This window comes from Podarcis vaucheri (assembly GCF_965113315.1).
Source record: "Podarcis vaucheri genome assembly, chromosome: 7".
Classification (NCBI taxonomy): Eukaryota; Metazoa; Chordata; class Lepidosauria; order Squamata; family Lacertidae; genus Podarcis; species Podarcis vaucheri.
In genome coordinates this window covers 70,149,011-70,163,410 of record NC_138765.1, presented here as the reverse complement: position 1 = coordinate 70,163,410, position 14,400 = coordinate 70,149,011, and the positions used below count along the sequence as shown (strand labels likewise).

At 45.6% G+C, this 14,400-nt stretch overlaps 1 protein-coding gene and 1 long non-coding RNA gene across 2 annotated transcripts in view; one reads left to right on the top strand and one right to left on the bottom strand.

The window, feature by feature from the left end:
• Nucleotides 1-1,014: 1,014 nt before the first annotated feature.
• Nucleotides 1,015-5,150, bottom strand: LOC309536553. The gene is made up of 2 exons (XR_014221612.1): nt 5,029-5,150; nt 1,015-1,625 (listed from the first exon to the last, which is right to left on the bottom strand). It is a non-coding gene; the product is annotated as an uncharacterized lncRNA (long non-coding RNA).
• Nucleotides 5,151-5,176: 26 nt separating this feature from the next.
• Nucleotides 5,177-14,400, top strand: part of PRDM2 (PR/SET domain 2) — a 47,170-nt gene continuing 37,946 nt past the window's right edge. Inside the window, exons 1-2 of the mRNA XM_082229740.1 lie at nt 5,177-5,330; nt 10,930-11,003. Coding sequence (XP_082085866.1) covers nt 10,962-11,003 — 42 coding nt within the window. The 5' untranslated portion in view covers nt 5,177-5,330; nt 10,930-10,961. The remainder of the gene's footprint in view (nt 5,331-10,929; nt 11,004-14,400) is intronic.

Below are 14,400 nucleotides of genomic sequence, written 5' to 3'. Positions count from 1 at the left end.
CAGTCTAGAATAGATTGTTTTTGTTTTGCGATATTGAATTTATTCTGTGTTTTCTAAACTGGTGTTTTTTGTCATTTTTGAATTTACTGCCATGCTCTGCATTTTGTATATTTGTATTTCCAATGCCCTGTGTTTTGATGTTTTGAATGTTTGCTGTAAGCCGCCTGGCGCAGAGCTCAGTGTGGAAGTACACTCAATCAGGGGACACGGGTGGCACTGTGGGTTAAACCACAGAGCCTAGGGCTTGCCGATCAGAAGGTTGGCGGTTCGAATCCCCGCAACGGGGTGAGCTCCCATTGCTCGGTCCCTGCTCCTGCCAACCTAGCAGTTCAAAAGCGCGTCAAAGTGCAAGTAGATAAATAGGTACCGCTTCGGTGGGAAGGTAAACGGCGTTTCCGTGCGCTTCTCTGGTTCGCCAGAAGCGGCTTAGTCATGCTGGCCACATGACCCAGAAGCTGTACGCCGGCTCCCTCGGCCAATAAAGCGAGATGAGCGTCGCAACCCCAGAATCGGTCACGACTGGACCCAATGGTGAGGGGTCCCTTTACCTTTTTACACTCAATCAACCAAACTCAATTATTTGCTATTTGGGGAAATGGCCATGGAAGGCTGAGAGCAGGGCTCTGGTGTCTATGTGGATGCACCTACAAGCATGTACATAAGGCTCAGTTTGCACCAGGACAAACGTTTGAAGATCTCAGGCTGAAAAGGTTCACAATGTGCATGTGCACACTCTAGCAGAATGTTTCCAAAGGCACCACCAGGAAAGGCAAATAAACAGTGGCAATGGGTAGCATCCAACTACTCAGAGTAGACCCACTGAAATGAAATTGAAATTAACAGACATAAGTTAAGGGGGCAGGCTGTAGCTTGGTGGCAGAGCATCTGCTTTGCATCCAGAAGGTACCTGCTTCGATCCACAGAATATCCTAGGACTAGAACAGACCCTTGTCTAAAACTCTAAGAGTAGGGGCAGCGCAGACAATACTGAGATGGGCCAATGAGTCATGCCCATTAATTTCAGTAGGTTTACTTGGAGTAAGACCAACGTTGGATACAACTCAGTACTTTGAACAGGTGTCAGAAAGCAGGAGTGGCTGAAACAATTGCAAATATGAAAACACAAAACAGCCTCTTCTGTCTTCTCCCTGAAGGGCTTCATGCTTCACTCGCATTAGGAAAACAGGACTGTTTCCTGTTATCTTCCACCACGTTCCTCCAGCAGCACTGGGGCATTTGAAATGCTTGGCATGTTCTTCACATTCCAACTAACAAAGCATTCTTCGGCAACGTTGGAAAGAGGGAAGGCTGCAGTCGCATCAGGTTCCACCCATGGGATGGAGCTGTCAGCGACTGCGGCGAGAGAATTTATCCAGTTCCATTCCTGTATCACTCCTTTTGTTTGTTCCCCATCTGATGTCCCACTCTTCCTGGATTCTAGTTTGACTAGAGCAGTTTCTAAAATGGATTCTCAAATTCAAGCATGCACCCTTTGCTGCAGTTTCATCATTCCCTTTCATCTGCATCTGTCTTGAGTCCAGAGCAGACATCCTGGAGGGGCTGGTTGGGAGTTGCAAGTGCTCAGGTCCAGCCCTCCAATTCTAGTTTGCTTGCCCACTCCGCTACTATATAATGGGGCACAAGGGGGCATGTCACTTGCTGGATCAATGTCTTAGCTTGCTTAGCCATGCACAGCACCTATGGTGCCTTTGAACCTTATTTTACCTATGCACCATACCGATTTGAGCATTAAAGATTTTGGAAGAAAATGAGTTTGAATTCCTTTTCCTCCAGTGAGAGCTAATACAGCACCACTGCAACCTTCCTGATTTTTCAGTGTACATGTGCACATCAGTAAACACATGAGAACTGATAAAACACTGTAGAGAGGGGGCGAAAAATCTTGCTGTGATTGTATGATGACTGCAACATTATTTGTGTGTGTGTGTTACTGGCCCACAAATATGGTCCTGTGTTGGCTGAAAAATATCTCCCCCTGAAAAACCTGGTACAATACGTGATATGCAAAAAAGGACAGGCGGGAGTCCCAAATTTGAACAAATAAATAAAAGAAATATTAACAATATAATCCTAGGCAATTATCCTAGGCACCCCTAGAAGTGGGGAATGGGGGTGTTTCTAACTAACGTTTTTCAGGGTGGCAGGACAGAGGGCAGCTAATAACAATGGATGACATATTCCAGGAGTGAGGACCTGAGGGCTGCATTCAAATCTGGGCAAATGTCTGGGGGGGGTCACATGACAGTGGTGGGCAGGGCCAGATGCAGAAATGGGTGGACCAATGTACAGTATTTTCCCGTGTATAAGACTAGGTTTTTTCCCTAAAAGATAATGTCAAAAATTAAGGGGTGTCTTATACACAGATACATCTCCTCCCATTTTCTTAAATCTAAGACCCCAAAATAGCGGGCATCTTATACATGGGGCATCTTATAGACGGAAAAATATGGTAACTTTGTTCAGTAGGCTAGTTTCCACACATGCTCATCCTGCTCCCTGTCTGCCCTCCATACAGACAAGCAAGGCATGTTCAAAGTTCATGGACACATTGCAGCCAGGCAAAAGCACTCAAGGAGGGTGCAAAATTGTTGAGTCTTCGGGACCAGAGAGACTCCTAGCTAGCACATTTGCAAAGATAAGCAGTGTCTGGTATGGTTTCAAATTGGATAGAGGATTGTTGAGATTCCTGCATTGCAGGGGGTTGGACCAGATAAGCCTTGGGATCCCCTCCAACTCTACGATTCTATGACTCCTGGAGGGCTGCATTCAGTTCCTGCGCCTGAGGTTCCCCTACCGTTGTAATATTTGGAAAACTCCCTGCTCCATGAGACATCACAGAACAAGTGAGCAACAGGAATTCCGTGGCAGGGCCTCACTATCTCTACCTGCACCCCATCCACTGTATTAACTGATGACTAATGATAAGATTTTCTTTATAGAGCAGGATGCTTTATAAATGGCTTTCTAGCACCAGCTAGTGGCAACATTAAGTGAAGACCAGTAAAATAATGATAATATTAATGAAGCAGCAGCAGCAGCAATGTCCTGGCTCCCACTCAATGAAGAACTCAAACTCAGGTTGCAGTTTCTACCCAACAAAAACAAACCAGAGGAACTAAAATTAGAACCGTTTAAAACATTTTAGCCAGTTGCCCCAACCCTAGAGTGCATGCATGAGAAAGTAATGTGGGGGATTTCTAGATCTGAATAACGAATGACCTGACAAATGACTTCTTCCTAAGGTTTAGTTGTTATCTCCTTTCCTAGTTTGATCCCACTGGTTTGGGTCCTACCCTCTGGAGCAGCAGAAAACAAGCTTGCTCTCTCTTCCATGTGGCAGCCCTTTGGAAATTTGATTTTGGCTCTCATACCACCTTCTCAGTCTTCTCTTCTCCCTGTGATGTGATCCCTAACCCTTGGGTGCAGGGTCAGTTTGGTGCCACTGCCAGTGGAGCAATGGCTGCAGCTTAGGGTGTGTTGCCTAGGGCAAGAGCAGTCAACCCGTGGCTCTGCATATGTTCCTGGACTCCAGATCCCATCATCCCTGATGACTGGCCACATTGGCTGGCGCTAACGGGAGTTTTTCCTTTTTCAAAGTTACATTGCTATCCTGCCTTTCTTCCGAAGAGATTAAAGTGCTGTCCATGGTTCTTTCCCCTCCCCATTTAGCCTCACAACAACCCTGTGAGGTTAAGAGGCAGTGGCTGGCCAAAGGTCACCTAGCAAGCTTCATGGATGAGTGGAGGATTTGAACCCTGGCCTCCCAGCATAACCGGTATTGTAAGCACCACAGCAACAACCTGAGGGCTTCTCTCATCCTCAGTGAGGGTGAACTTCTTCTGCAGTCACTAGAAACCCACGTAGTCTCTAGTCCTCATTGAGGACAGGCTGCTTGCTCCCCACATCCCTGGAAGTCGCATAGTGGGTGCTGTGCTCCACGTAGTCTCTAGTCCTCATTGAGGACAGGCTGCTTGCTCCCCACATCCCTGGAAGTTGCATAGTGGGTGCTGTGCTCCACGTAGTCTCTAGTCCTCATTGAGGACAGGCTGCTTGCTCCCCACATCCCCGCCAAGTTGTCAATAAGGGGGAGATGCCTATCCACTCACAGAAGACCACAAGCCCCACATAGAGAGTGCTGTGCTTTGTCCCTATAACCCCACAGCCGCCTAGTTCTCAATGACGACGAACTGCCTGTCTCCCACATCCCTCTAGTCCTCAGCGAGGGCGAGCTTCAGGTCCGCTCAGTGAGGACTGCAAGTCGCATTGCGGGTGCTGTGCTTCACGTTGCCTCTAGTCCTCATTGAGGACGAGCTGCTTGCTCCCCACATCCCCGTCAAGTTGTCAATAAGGGGGAGATCTGCCTATCCACTCACTCAGGGCCGGATTTAGGTTTGAGGAGGCCCTTGCTGAAGGTAATGGGACCTTTTATAGGTCCACCTGTCCTTTGTCAACAACAAACTGACACTGGTTTTTGTGTTGAATATATGCTATATGGTAATTTATGGACCTAATAGGTTTCTAAAGCCATTTGCACATAACGAAATATGTATTTTATCAAAGTAATTGTTGAACTGAAATACAATTAAGAAGTATATTAATAGTGTAACTTTGGAGGGGCCCCCAAGAGAGTGGGGCCCTAAGCTATAGCTTGTTTAGCTTATAAGTAAATCCGGCACTGCGTGACTAACTGAAGACTACGAGCCCCGCATAGAGCGGATGCTGCTGTATTTTGTCCCTATAACCCCACAGGACCCCTAGTCCTCCATGTTGGCAACCTTCCTGTCTCCCACACACCCCTCTAGTCCTCAGCGAGGGCCGCGGGTTGCATGCGCTACAACCCCATGGGGCCGCTAGTCCTCAGTGAGGACGGGCTGCTTGTCGGAGCCCCCTCGGAGCGAGGGCGCCTGGGCCCCACACATCGCCTTAGCCGCCGGGCTGCCTGCTGCGCTCCCACCCTAGAAGCCCATTCGCCATCCCTCTAGACCTCAGTGAGGACGAGCTTCTCACCCGAGAGCCAGGAAGGCCGTTCCCCGCGCGAGCTCTTATTCCCTCAGGCGCCGCCGGCCATTGAGTGGTCGCCTCGCGCGCCCTCCTCCCTGCCTCGCACAAGGCCCCCTCCCCTCCCCTCCCCTCCCTCTCCCCCTCCCCTCCCGGCCTCTCCGCCGCCGCCGTCACTTCCGAGGCCGGAGACAAAATGGCGTCCGGAGGGGGCCGAGGGGCCCTGTGGGGCCTTTCGAGCTGAGCCGGGGGTCGGCTCTCGAGGAAGGAGGAGGAGGAGGAGGCCGCGGCCACGGCGGCGGGCAGCGCAGGTAAAGGCCGGCTCGGGGCGAGGGGGGCGAGGGCAGGGTGAAGGCGGTAGCCACTTGCCCGCCGCCTCTTCCCTTCTCAGCGAAGGGGGCTCGGCGGGGTGGGGAAGGGGATTTCGCCCCAAGGGTTGTTGGGTTTTTTTTGGGGGGGGGCGACACACACACACACACCCTCTACTTCTAGCCAGCCGCACCCTCTTCCCTCAAAGGAAGCGGAGTGGACATAGGATGGGGATGGGGTGGGATGCGGTGTAGGGGTGAGAGGTGTGAATTGGGGTGAGGTTATCCTAATTGGGGGAGGCACCCCCGCACATGACCCAAAGTGGACTGGGGGAGGCAGGCGTGGATTTGGGGGCGGCGGCGGGAGGTGAGACGTGCATTGATGGGGAGGGGTGTGGGGGAGGGGGTGGGGTGTCTCGTTGCAGGGGTTGCCCCCTTGGGAGTAACACTGAGAGGGGGACACACGAACACACCGCTTCTGGGAAACCTCCCACCCCGCTTTAGCAAAAGTGGAGGGGTGCAAGGGATTTGGGGTGGGGGTAGAGTAAGGATGAGGTGTTGATTCAGGGGTTTTGTTTTTTCATATTGCAGGGTTTTTGTGGGGGGGGGACCCCCAAGCCCTCAAAGGGATGGGGCTTTTTCTTGAACAGTGTTAGGCGTGCATTGATGGGTTGGTGAAATAGGGCTAAAGTTTGTGTGTTGTATTTTATCTCAGTTGAGGAAGTAGGTCTGTAAGGGGGACCCCAGACCCCACCCCACACGTGTTGTAGTGTATAGGTAGAGTTCCATGTTTATGTGCATGTGTTGTGTTTCACATAGGAGATAGGCGTGGGCCAGGAAAAGGGGGTCTTCTCCCTCCCTGCCTCCATGTCCAAATCGTGGTGGAATGATGGGATATGTACATGAATGAGTGTGTTGGTGAATATTTAGCTCCCAGTTAGAGGATGGGTGGGAGGACGCCTCCGGAAAAGATTCCTGCCCCCTGCTAAAAGTGGAGGTGCAAAAATGGATAGTAAAGCTCTAATGGGAAGGAGCAGGGTTCTGGAAGTGGGACTCTGTCCCATGCTCACAACTAAGTTTGAAGTATGGAGTTGAGTGGTTCTGAAAAGGACCCCCCAACACACACACCCAAAGCTTGGTTGTAGGAGGTTGCATAAAAGTGTGTGCATCTAATTGCCCTTTAGACAGGAGTTTGACTGAAGGAGGGATCCCCCGTCCTCACAGAAGTTAGGTTCTGGATTGGGGAGTGAGACTTTAGCATGAATGGGAGTTGTGCTGAAAGCTAGGATGAAAAGATGTATCAATCCTTCCCATTGCATCCCAAAGTCAGAATGAGTGCCTGGAAATAAAGCCACAAGGAATCTAGGGGTCCTGCTGTTGTACTCTGAATTTTGAGTCACTTGTAAAGTGTCCGTAGAAGGAGAAGAGCCAGGAGAGGTAATTGTAACAGTAATGATGATAAGTATACAAGGAAAAAGGATGAAAATGAATATCTTTGAGGCATATATTTTCCTTCAGGCAGAGTTTCCTCATTCTTCCTTATCTCCACCCTGCTTCCACCCCCCACCCCCAAAGCTGGCTGCTCCCGCTCACACAACATGCTACCTCCATAGATCTAAAGGGAAATGTGTCTGAATTCTGTTGGCTTCCAAAATTTGAAGCCAATGCCCCTTAATTGGAACTAAGGGAAAGGACTAACTGGGGAAGTTGTTGTGGTTTTATGTTAGAAGAGGAGGGTCTGTGGTGAGTGATGGGGTAGCTGGAGTACAGGGCATGTTTAGCCAGAATATTTGCATTTTTTACACATGATGCTGATGGTGCTTGTAAAGTGCTCTTTCACTTAATTTTAGAGCATCAGTGAATCAAATGTGCATTTTAGCCAATGAGAGCGTTGAAACTGATACATTATTCCCCCCCTTCAAATGAGATTTGCAAATACACTAAACAAAGCAACAGACTAAAATAGATAGTAAAAACAGTCATAAAGGCAAGGAGAATAAAAATACTAGATAAAAAAGCTATAAGAAAAAATGAATAGTAGTGCCTAATAACACAACTCCACTTCTTAACACGAGAGAAATGCATTCAGGGATATGTGTGTGTTGTAATAGCCTTTTCATTTCAGCGCTCCCATCCTCTGAAACAAAGCAGAAGTTGGCCTGCTGTTATCACCTTATCTGCTTTGTGTACACACCCAAAGTTAGCTAATGTGAGATAGTCCTTTCAACCATTCTCTGGTATTCAGAATCAAGATGCATAAAAATTCATCCAACCTGTTTGGTGCATCTCTGATACTCCTTGAGTTTGTGAAGTCAAGGGGTGGTAATTATTACTTAACACAGAATATAGGAGTAAGATCTTGTTTTATTGTATCAGTATTATACTGCAAATGCTAGGCCATACTATGCACTAGCCTCCTGTGGAGCATTAGTCTCTTGTGGGGAAACCACCTCCCTTCAATAGCACATTGTGGTACTGGACAACCATAGTGGTTGATGGGAAAGAATGTGGCATTCTTGAGATGTCACCCCTAAAGGTGATACCTGCAGGATAAAGGACTAAACATGCAGAAGACAGAATCAGGATTCAATGTAGCCTTATCAGATTTGATAACTGGGTCAAAACTAATAAAATGAATTTCAGTAGGGACAAATGTCAGGTTTTGCACTTAGACAGGAAGAACCAGATGCACAGATATAAGATGGAGTACACTTGCATTGCCAGTAGTACATATGAAAAGGAACATGGGGTCTTAGTAGACCACAAGCTTAACATGAGCCAACAGTGTGATGCTGTAGCGGTGGGGAAAAGCCATTGCTATTCTAGGCCGCATCAGCAGAACTATAGTATCCAGGTCAAGGGAAGTCATAGTCCCGCTCTATTCTGCCTTGGTCAGACCATACCCTTAGTACTGTGTCCAGTTCTGGGCACCACAAGTTAAGAAGGATATTGACAAGCTGGAACGTGTGCAGAGGAGGGCGACAAAGATGATCAAGGATCTGAAACCCAAGCCTTAGGAGGAATGGTTGAGGGAGTTGTGTGTGTTTAGCCTGGAAAAGAGGAGACTGAGAGGAGATATGATAGCTATATTCAGTTATCTCAAGGGCTGTCACATGGTGACCAGAAAGAAGATTCCAACTAAACACCACGAAGACCTTTCTGACAGTGAAAGCTGTTTGGCAGTGGAATGGACTCCCTTGGGAGGTTGTGGACTCTCCTTCCTTAGAGTTTTTTAACAGAGGATGCTTTAGTGCTTTAGTTGAGATTCCTTCACTGCAGGAGGTTGGACTAGATAATCCTTGGAGTCCCTTCCAACTGTACCATTCTATGATTCTATACCATGCAGGTGGTTGGCACCTACAGAGAGAAGTCTTGTTATACATCTGGTAGAAGTTGTAGGATGGCTGCATACTTTATTATTGGGATTTGTGTGTTAAGACAGGAAAATGATATACATGGTAGTGTTTATGTAGTGTTCCATTTTTCTTTTCCCTATGAATGTCAATCTTTTCTTCCCTGCCTGTTCAGTATAGCTAGCAGATTGGAATGCTTTCAGATGTGGGCTTCTTTCACTCGAAAGTACACAGAGAAATGTGTGAAATGCTCAACCCTGACATTCAAAACAGAGCAATCTAGAGTAGGGATGGGGAACCTATAGCTGTCCAGACATTGTGGGACTTTATCAGCCCCAGACAGTGAGGCCAATGATTAGGGATGATTGTAATTGTGGTCCAACAACATCCAGAGGGCTGCAGTTTCCCAATCTCTTATCTTGTGGTATAGCACGTAATGTAAATCAGACAATCCTAACTTTGTATTGTCCAGGTGTTTCGGACTACATCCACCATATAGCTGTACTGGCTGGGAATGATTGGAGTTGTAGTCCAAAATATCTGGAGAACACTAGATTGGGGAAGGATGAGTTGCTGCCTTGCATTTGAAAGTGTATTTTAAGTGTAATGAAGCATCCTTGGTCATTTTACAGCAGTTCACCACATTGTTGTGGTGATTTGTATGCTCAGTCAGTTTCTGTTTGTTCCCACTTATTACTTTTTCTGCAGGGCGTATGCAAAATTCAGCTATGGTATATCTGATTACAGCAGGGAAGTGATTGGAGATGTTAGCATTGAAATGTTGGCTTAATGCGGCTTATTTCATTCTGTGCACATTTAAAAACTATTACCTCAATGTCAGCGAGACCACTTGTACTCTTTGTGCATCTATAAGTTAGAACATCTTGTTCAAATGTGAGTGATTAAAAGTTAAGCCACGCCTTCAAATTCTTGACAGCATTTGGGAGAAACTAGCATCTTATTTCAATTTTTAATGGCTTGATTTGTGGAGTATTTTATGGAGCTACAAAATCAAGAGTGAATGGGTCCTTAATGTATCAAACTGGAATGTACACTGTGTCAAGGTCAGAATATTTGTCCATCTAGGCTACTTAGTCGGGTCGACTGGCAGCAGCTCTTTAGTCTCAGATAGAGGAGAGGCTTCCAGGCCACATGCCCCCTGATTCTTTTAGCTATAGAGATGCTGGAGGTTGAACCTCACCTTCTCTTTCTTTTTTGTTAAACGCACAGTATGGTAAGACACCACTTGTTAAATTCTTATCTGTATTCATTCTGCCTTAATTTCTCAGAATGTGAGTCTGCTTTCAACTATGGACTGTTCTGTCCCTTCACCCCCCCCCCCTGCCCCACCAAATCACAGGATGCATGTGTTTGAGTAGAATGCCTGTGCTCTAGGAGCAATAATTCCTGTGACTATTTTGCAGCAATAGTGAAACACACTTTTGAGGGTAGAGGCACACCATGTTCTGCAGGTTCAAGGGTGGTATCCACACTTCCCCATAAGCTGAATAGGAGTAGCTGACTTATCATCATTTTTGAATACTGTAATGTCATTTAAATAGGGTGGACACCCCATGTTAAAGATGGTGAGTTGTCTCTAATGTGCTTACTTTGAATTCATTGCCTTCAAATATGAGAAGGCAAGACTCCTTGAGGGGACTTGCAATGTAGCTTTTGCATACGCGAATATTTTAAAATAATAATATGAAAATTCCTTTAAAAGATCAGCTTGGTTTTCTTATTTCTTATAGAGCAGGGCTGAAGAATTTCTAGCCCTCTAGATGTTCCTAGACTACAATTCCCATCATCCCTGACCTTGCTGGCTGGGGATGATGGGAAGTGGAGCCCAATAACATTTGGCGAGCCACAGGCTTCCATCTCTACTGTAGGTTCTCCTTAGGTGAAGTAGGGAATCCACCAAATCTCAGCTTCAGTTCCCCATGCCCCTCCCCAGTCTGCAGACCAACTTTTATCAGGTTGTTGTGATGCAAGGATGCAAGCAAAGTGCTTAGAGCACTTGAAAGTGCTACCTAAATGCTAATTATTACTATAACATTTTGAAACATAGCTAGGAAGTTATGCAGCTTAGGTGCCTTTACAGTTATTTCTTTTCTTTTAAAAAAAATGTTGGGTGAAAAATTGTAGTTTTCTAGTTTGTTGCTATCCTCCTAACTTGATGAGGATCAGCTTCAAATCAGTTATAAACCTGAAGGTAGGCACATATGACAACTGTCTGTTTTTCTTTTTAGGGTTCATGTAATCACAGGAGTTACTTTGTTGTATGTATCTTTTCAGAAGGCAACAGGATTTCAGAATGAATCAGGTGAGTTTAAATGCAAGACTTTCTCAAAAATATAATTGCTCAGTTGTTAGCATACATATCTACACTTACTTTCTTCTGGTAAAAATAGTAATCCCAACTGAAATCCAAAATGTAAGTCTTCATTATTGCAATGCCAAACGTCCTGCTCTCTCCTTCTCTCTCCCTCTTTTTGGTTAAGTTGTGAAGTTCCATTATGTGAAAATTGATTTGTGTTCAGTTAACCAGATTGTAGAATAATTTCACTGGCCCCTTCTTCAAGAGCACTCTTCTCTAAGAAAGTTTTAGTTATTTTGCATGAACAATACTTATATTTAGGCCATTTTTAAAAATCAGAAACTTGAATTCACTCTTTCTCCCTCCTTCCTTCAATCTTAGCTCCATAATTAATATAATTTACCCCCCAAAAGAGAGAGATATTAAGCAAAGATCTTTGCATGCCTTCAACATGAAACCCTGGAACTGATTAAATGGTCCTCTAGCTACGTATTTTTGCATGTTTGAGAGTGTGGTCTTTTATGCTAGCCTTCTTCAGTCTGGTGCTCTCTTGTGTTGTTAGGTTCACAGGAAGACCCACACCTAAATATCTAAAATGCCCACTTTCTTTTGAGATGAGCTTATTAGTAAAAAGAGAGGGTGTCCTCGTATCACAACCAGTCCCTTTTACCCAGCCCCCAGGTCATTGGTCCTTCATAGTCTGGCCCATCTCCCCTCCAGGTTGCACTTTGGAGAAAGGGAAAATTCCAGTTGTGTCTGCACCCAAACTACAATCTTAATACCTATGGAGAATTTGGTGGTACTTTCCCTTAGAGAGAATTTTTGTCGCTGTTTTTATTTGCGTTGTATTTGTGCTAGTGTCATGTTGAATCTATGTGATGTTCCTATCCTTCTCACTGCCAATGGCATTTTGTGAACTTAAATTAATAAGAGTATCGTTAGCATCAGCATCATTATTAAATAAAATCATTGGAGGCTATATGTTGCACCATTTCCCTCCTGTGCCAGAGCATGCATCTACTTAAAAGCAAAGCCAGGGTGACGTGGGCTCTGAAAAGCTATTACCTTCCCACTTCCTGTCCCATTCCGTTGCATACAGATACTGCTGCTGTATTGTTGTTGAAAAGGAACAAGCCTGGGTGATAGGGCACAGCTAAAATGTTGTCACAGGATACTCAGTGTGGTAGGATTGCCACACTGGAATCCTCCTAGTAGCCATTCTGCTGCGATTTGGACTCTCTTCTCATAAGTTGTCCCCACCCCAGCCCTGTTATGTACTCCACTAGTGGTGGTACTGGTGCAACAAAAGTTGGCAGAAGGACATTGGCAGACTTCACATGTGGATATTGACATTGGCCTACAGTCGGTTCAGTCTTTATATACCTGTGTGACCTTGATTAAACATGTTTCCTTCTCCCCCATTGAATTGAAATGGGGGGTTGACTATGATAGTGGACAGATGATGTGGATGTATTTATTTATGTGGATATTACTGGTGTATGTTTATAACCTTTCTCTCCTGCCCTTCCTCCAATGAGGAAACAGCAACCCACTGCACGTTTTATCCTCATAGCACCTCTGCTTTGGAGCCAGTACTGGCAGCTCCCACAAGGCAGAACTGATTTACAGGGAAGGCCATAGCTTTGCAGGTGAAAGGTCCCTGGTTCAATTCCCAGCATCTCCTAAGTAGGCATGAAAAGAACCTCTGCCTGACATGGGGAACTGCTGCCAGTCAGTGTAGTGCCAGTGTAGTGATAAAGGGAACTGCTGATTTTGTCAACCTGGTGCCCTCCAGATGTTTTGGACTATAATAAGTTCCAGCCAGCATGGCTGCTGATCTGGTCCAAAACAATGATATCCAACAGTAGTCATGGCAAAGGCTCTATTGGATTTGAAATTGTTTTTATATGTGCAGTTGTTTTAACTGTTTTTAATAATGTAAGTTGTTACTGTATTTTGAAATTGCTTTGAGATGCTTCATAGGAAGAGATTCATAAATGAAATCATCACCAGCATCTGGGGTGCCCTGAATTTTTGAAGTCAATAATGAGCTAAACTGACCAATGGTGAGACTTCCAATGAAACTTTTTTTTGAAGAAAAAGGGAGGTGGCATCTGCCAGTAAGAGCTAGCACAAGCTGTAGAGGAGAACAATTAATAGAATTTTGGGGCTCTAATTACCAATGTGAAGAGACACTGGTGGTGCTGTGGTCTAAACCACTGAGCAAAGGGCTTGCTGATCCAAAGGTTGGCAGTTCGAATCCCAAGGACGGGGTGAGCTCCCATTGCTCAGTTCCAGCTCCTGCCCACCTAGCAGTTCAAAAGCATGTCAAAGTGCAAGTAGATAAATAGGTACCGCTCCGGTGGGAAGGTAAATGGCGTTTCCATGTGCTGCTTTGGTTTCGCCAGAAGCGGCTTAGTCATGCTGGCCACATGACCCAGAAAAACTGTCTGCGGACAAACGTCGGCTCCCTCGGTCAGTAAAGCAAGATGAGCGCCACAACCCCAGAGTCATTTGCGACTGGACTTAACTGTCAGGGGTCCTTTACCTTTTTTTTAATTATCAACATGATGCATGAGTTGACATCTCTGATTGAAGGTAAAATGTCAGCTGATTACTGGGGAAAGCATGTTAAGATGACATCTAATGACCTCACCATGTTAAAGTTTATTCCCCATATAGGGTGGTTCTTTTTAGTTGAAAAAGTCTCCTTCGTGGTCACCAATTGCTATATGGAAAGCTAAGAGTTTGAATTTGAAGTTAACATGTTGTAAAGCAGTTGGAAGGGTGCAATGCCTCTCAAATGACTGGCCATAAATCTCACCTGATAGGTCCTAGTCTGGTTATTTCAAATAAGCATGCAGCTCCTCACCTATGCAACTGTTGCATTTGTGTATAATATATACATACAACAGCCCTTCTGTCAGCAAGCACAAAATCAAGGGGAGAGTTTTAAACGTTGCAAAATACCAAACAATAAAAGCACTCACAAATTTCTCAAAATAAAAACCAACTAGGTCATGGCCTTACCTAAGGTGGGTCACAAGAGCAATGCTACATCATAGAAACATATGTTAACAATTGATAAATGGGTCCTGGAATGTTTGTTTGGGTTAAAGGTGGGTGCTGAGTCTGAAAAAGAAGACTGCTGAGCTCAGTGATTGTGCTGAAGTCCCCCAAGGTTGTTGTCTGGCTGTCAAAAGGACATCAGATTTGATATCAGGCAAACTTTCCTGGGGAGGGTGTTCCACTTGCATCAACAACTGAGAAGACTGTTCTTGAATTCAGAAGATGGGGTGTACTGAACAAAGGTCTTTGGATAACACATGTACCAACAGGGCAGGCTCATACGGTGGAATTAGGATTTCAAAGGTTAGAACTAGCACTTAAAATTACGCTCAGG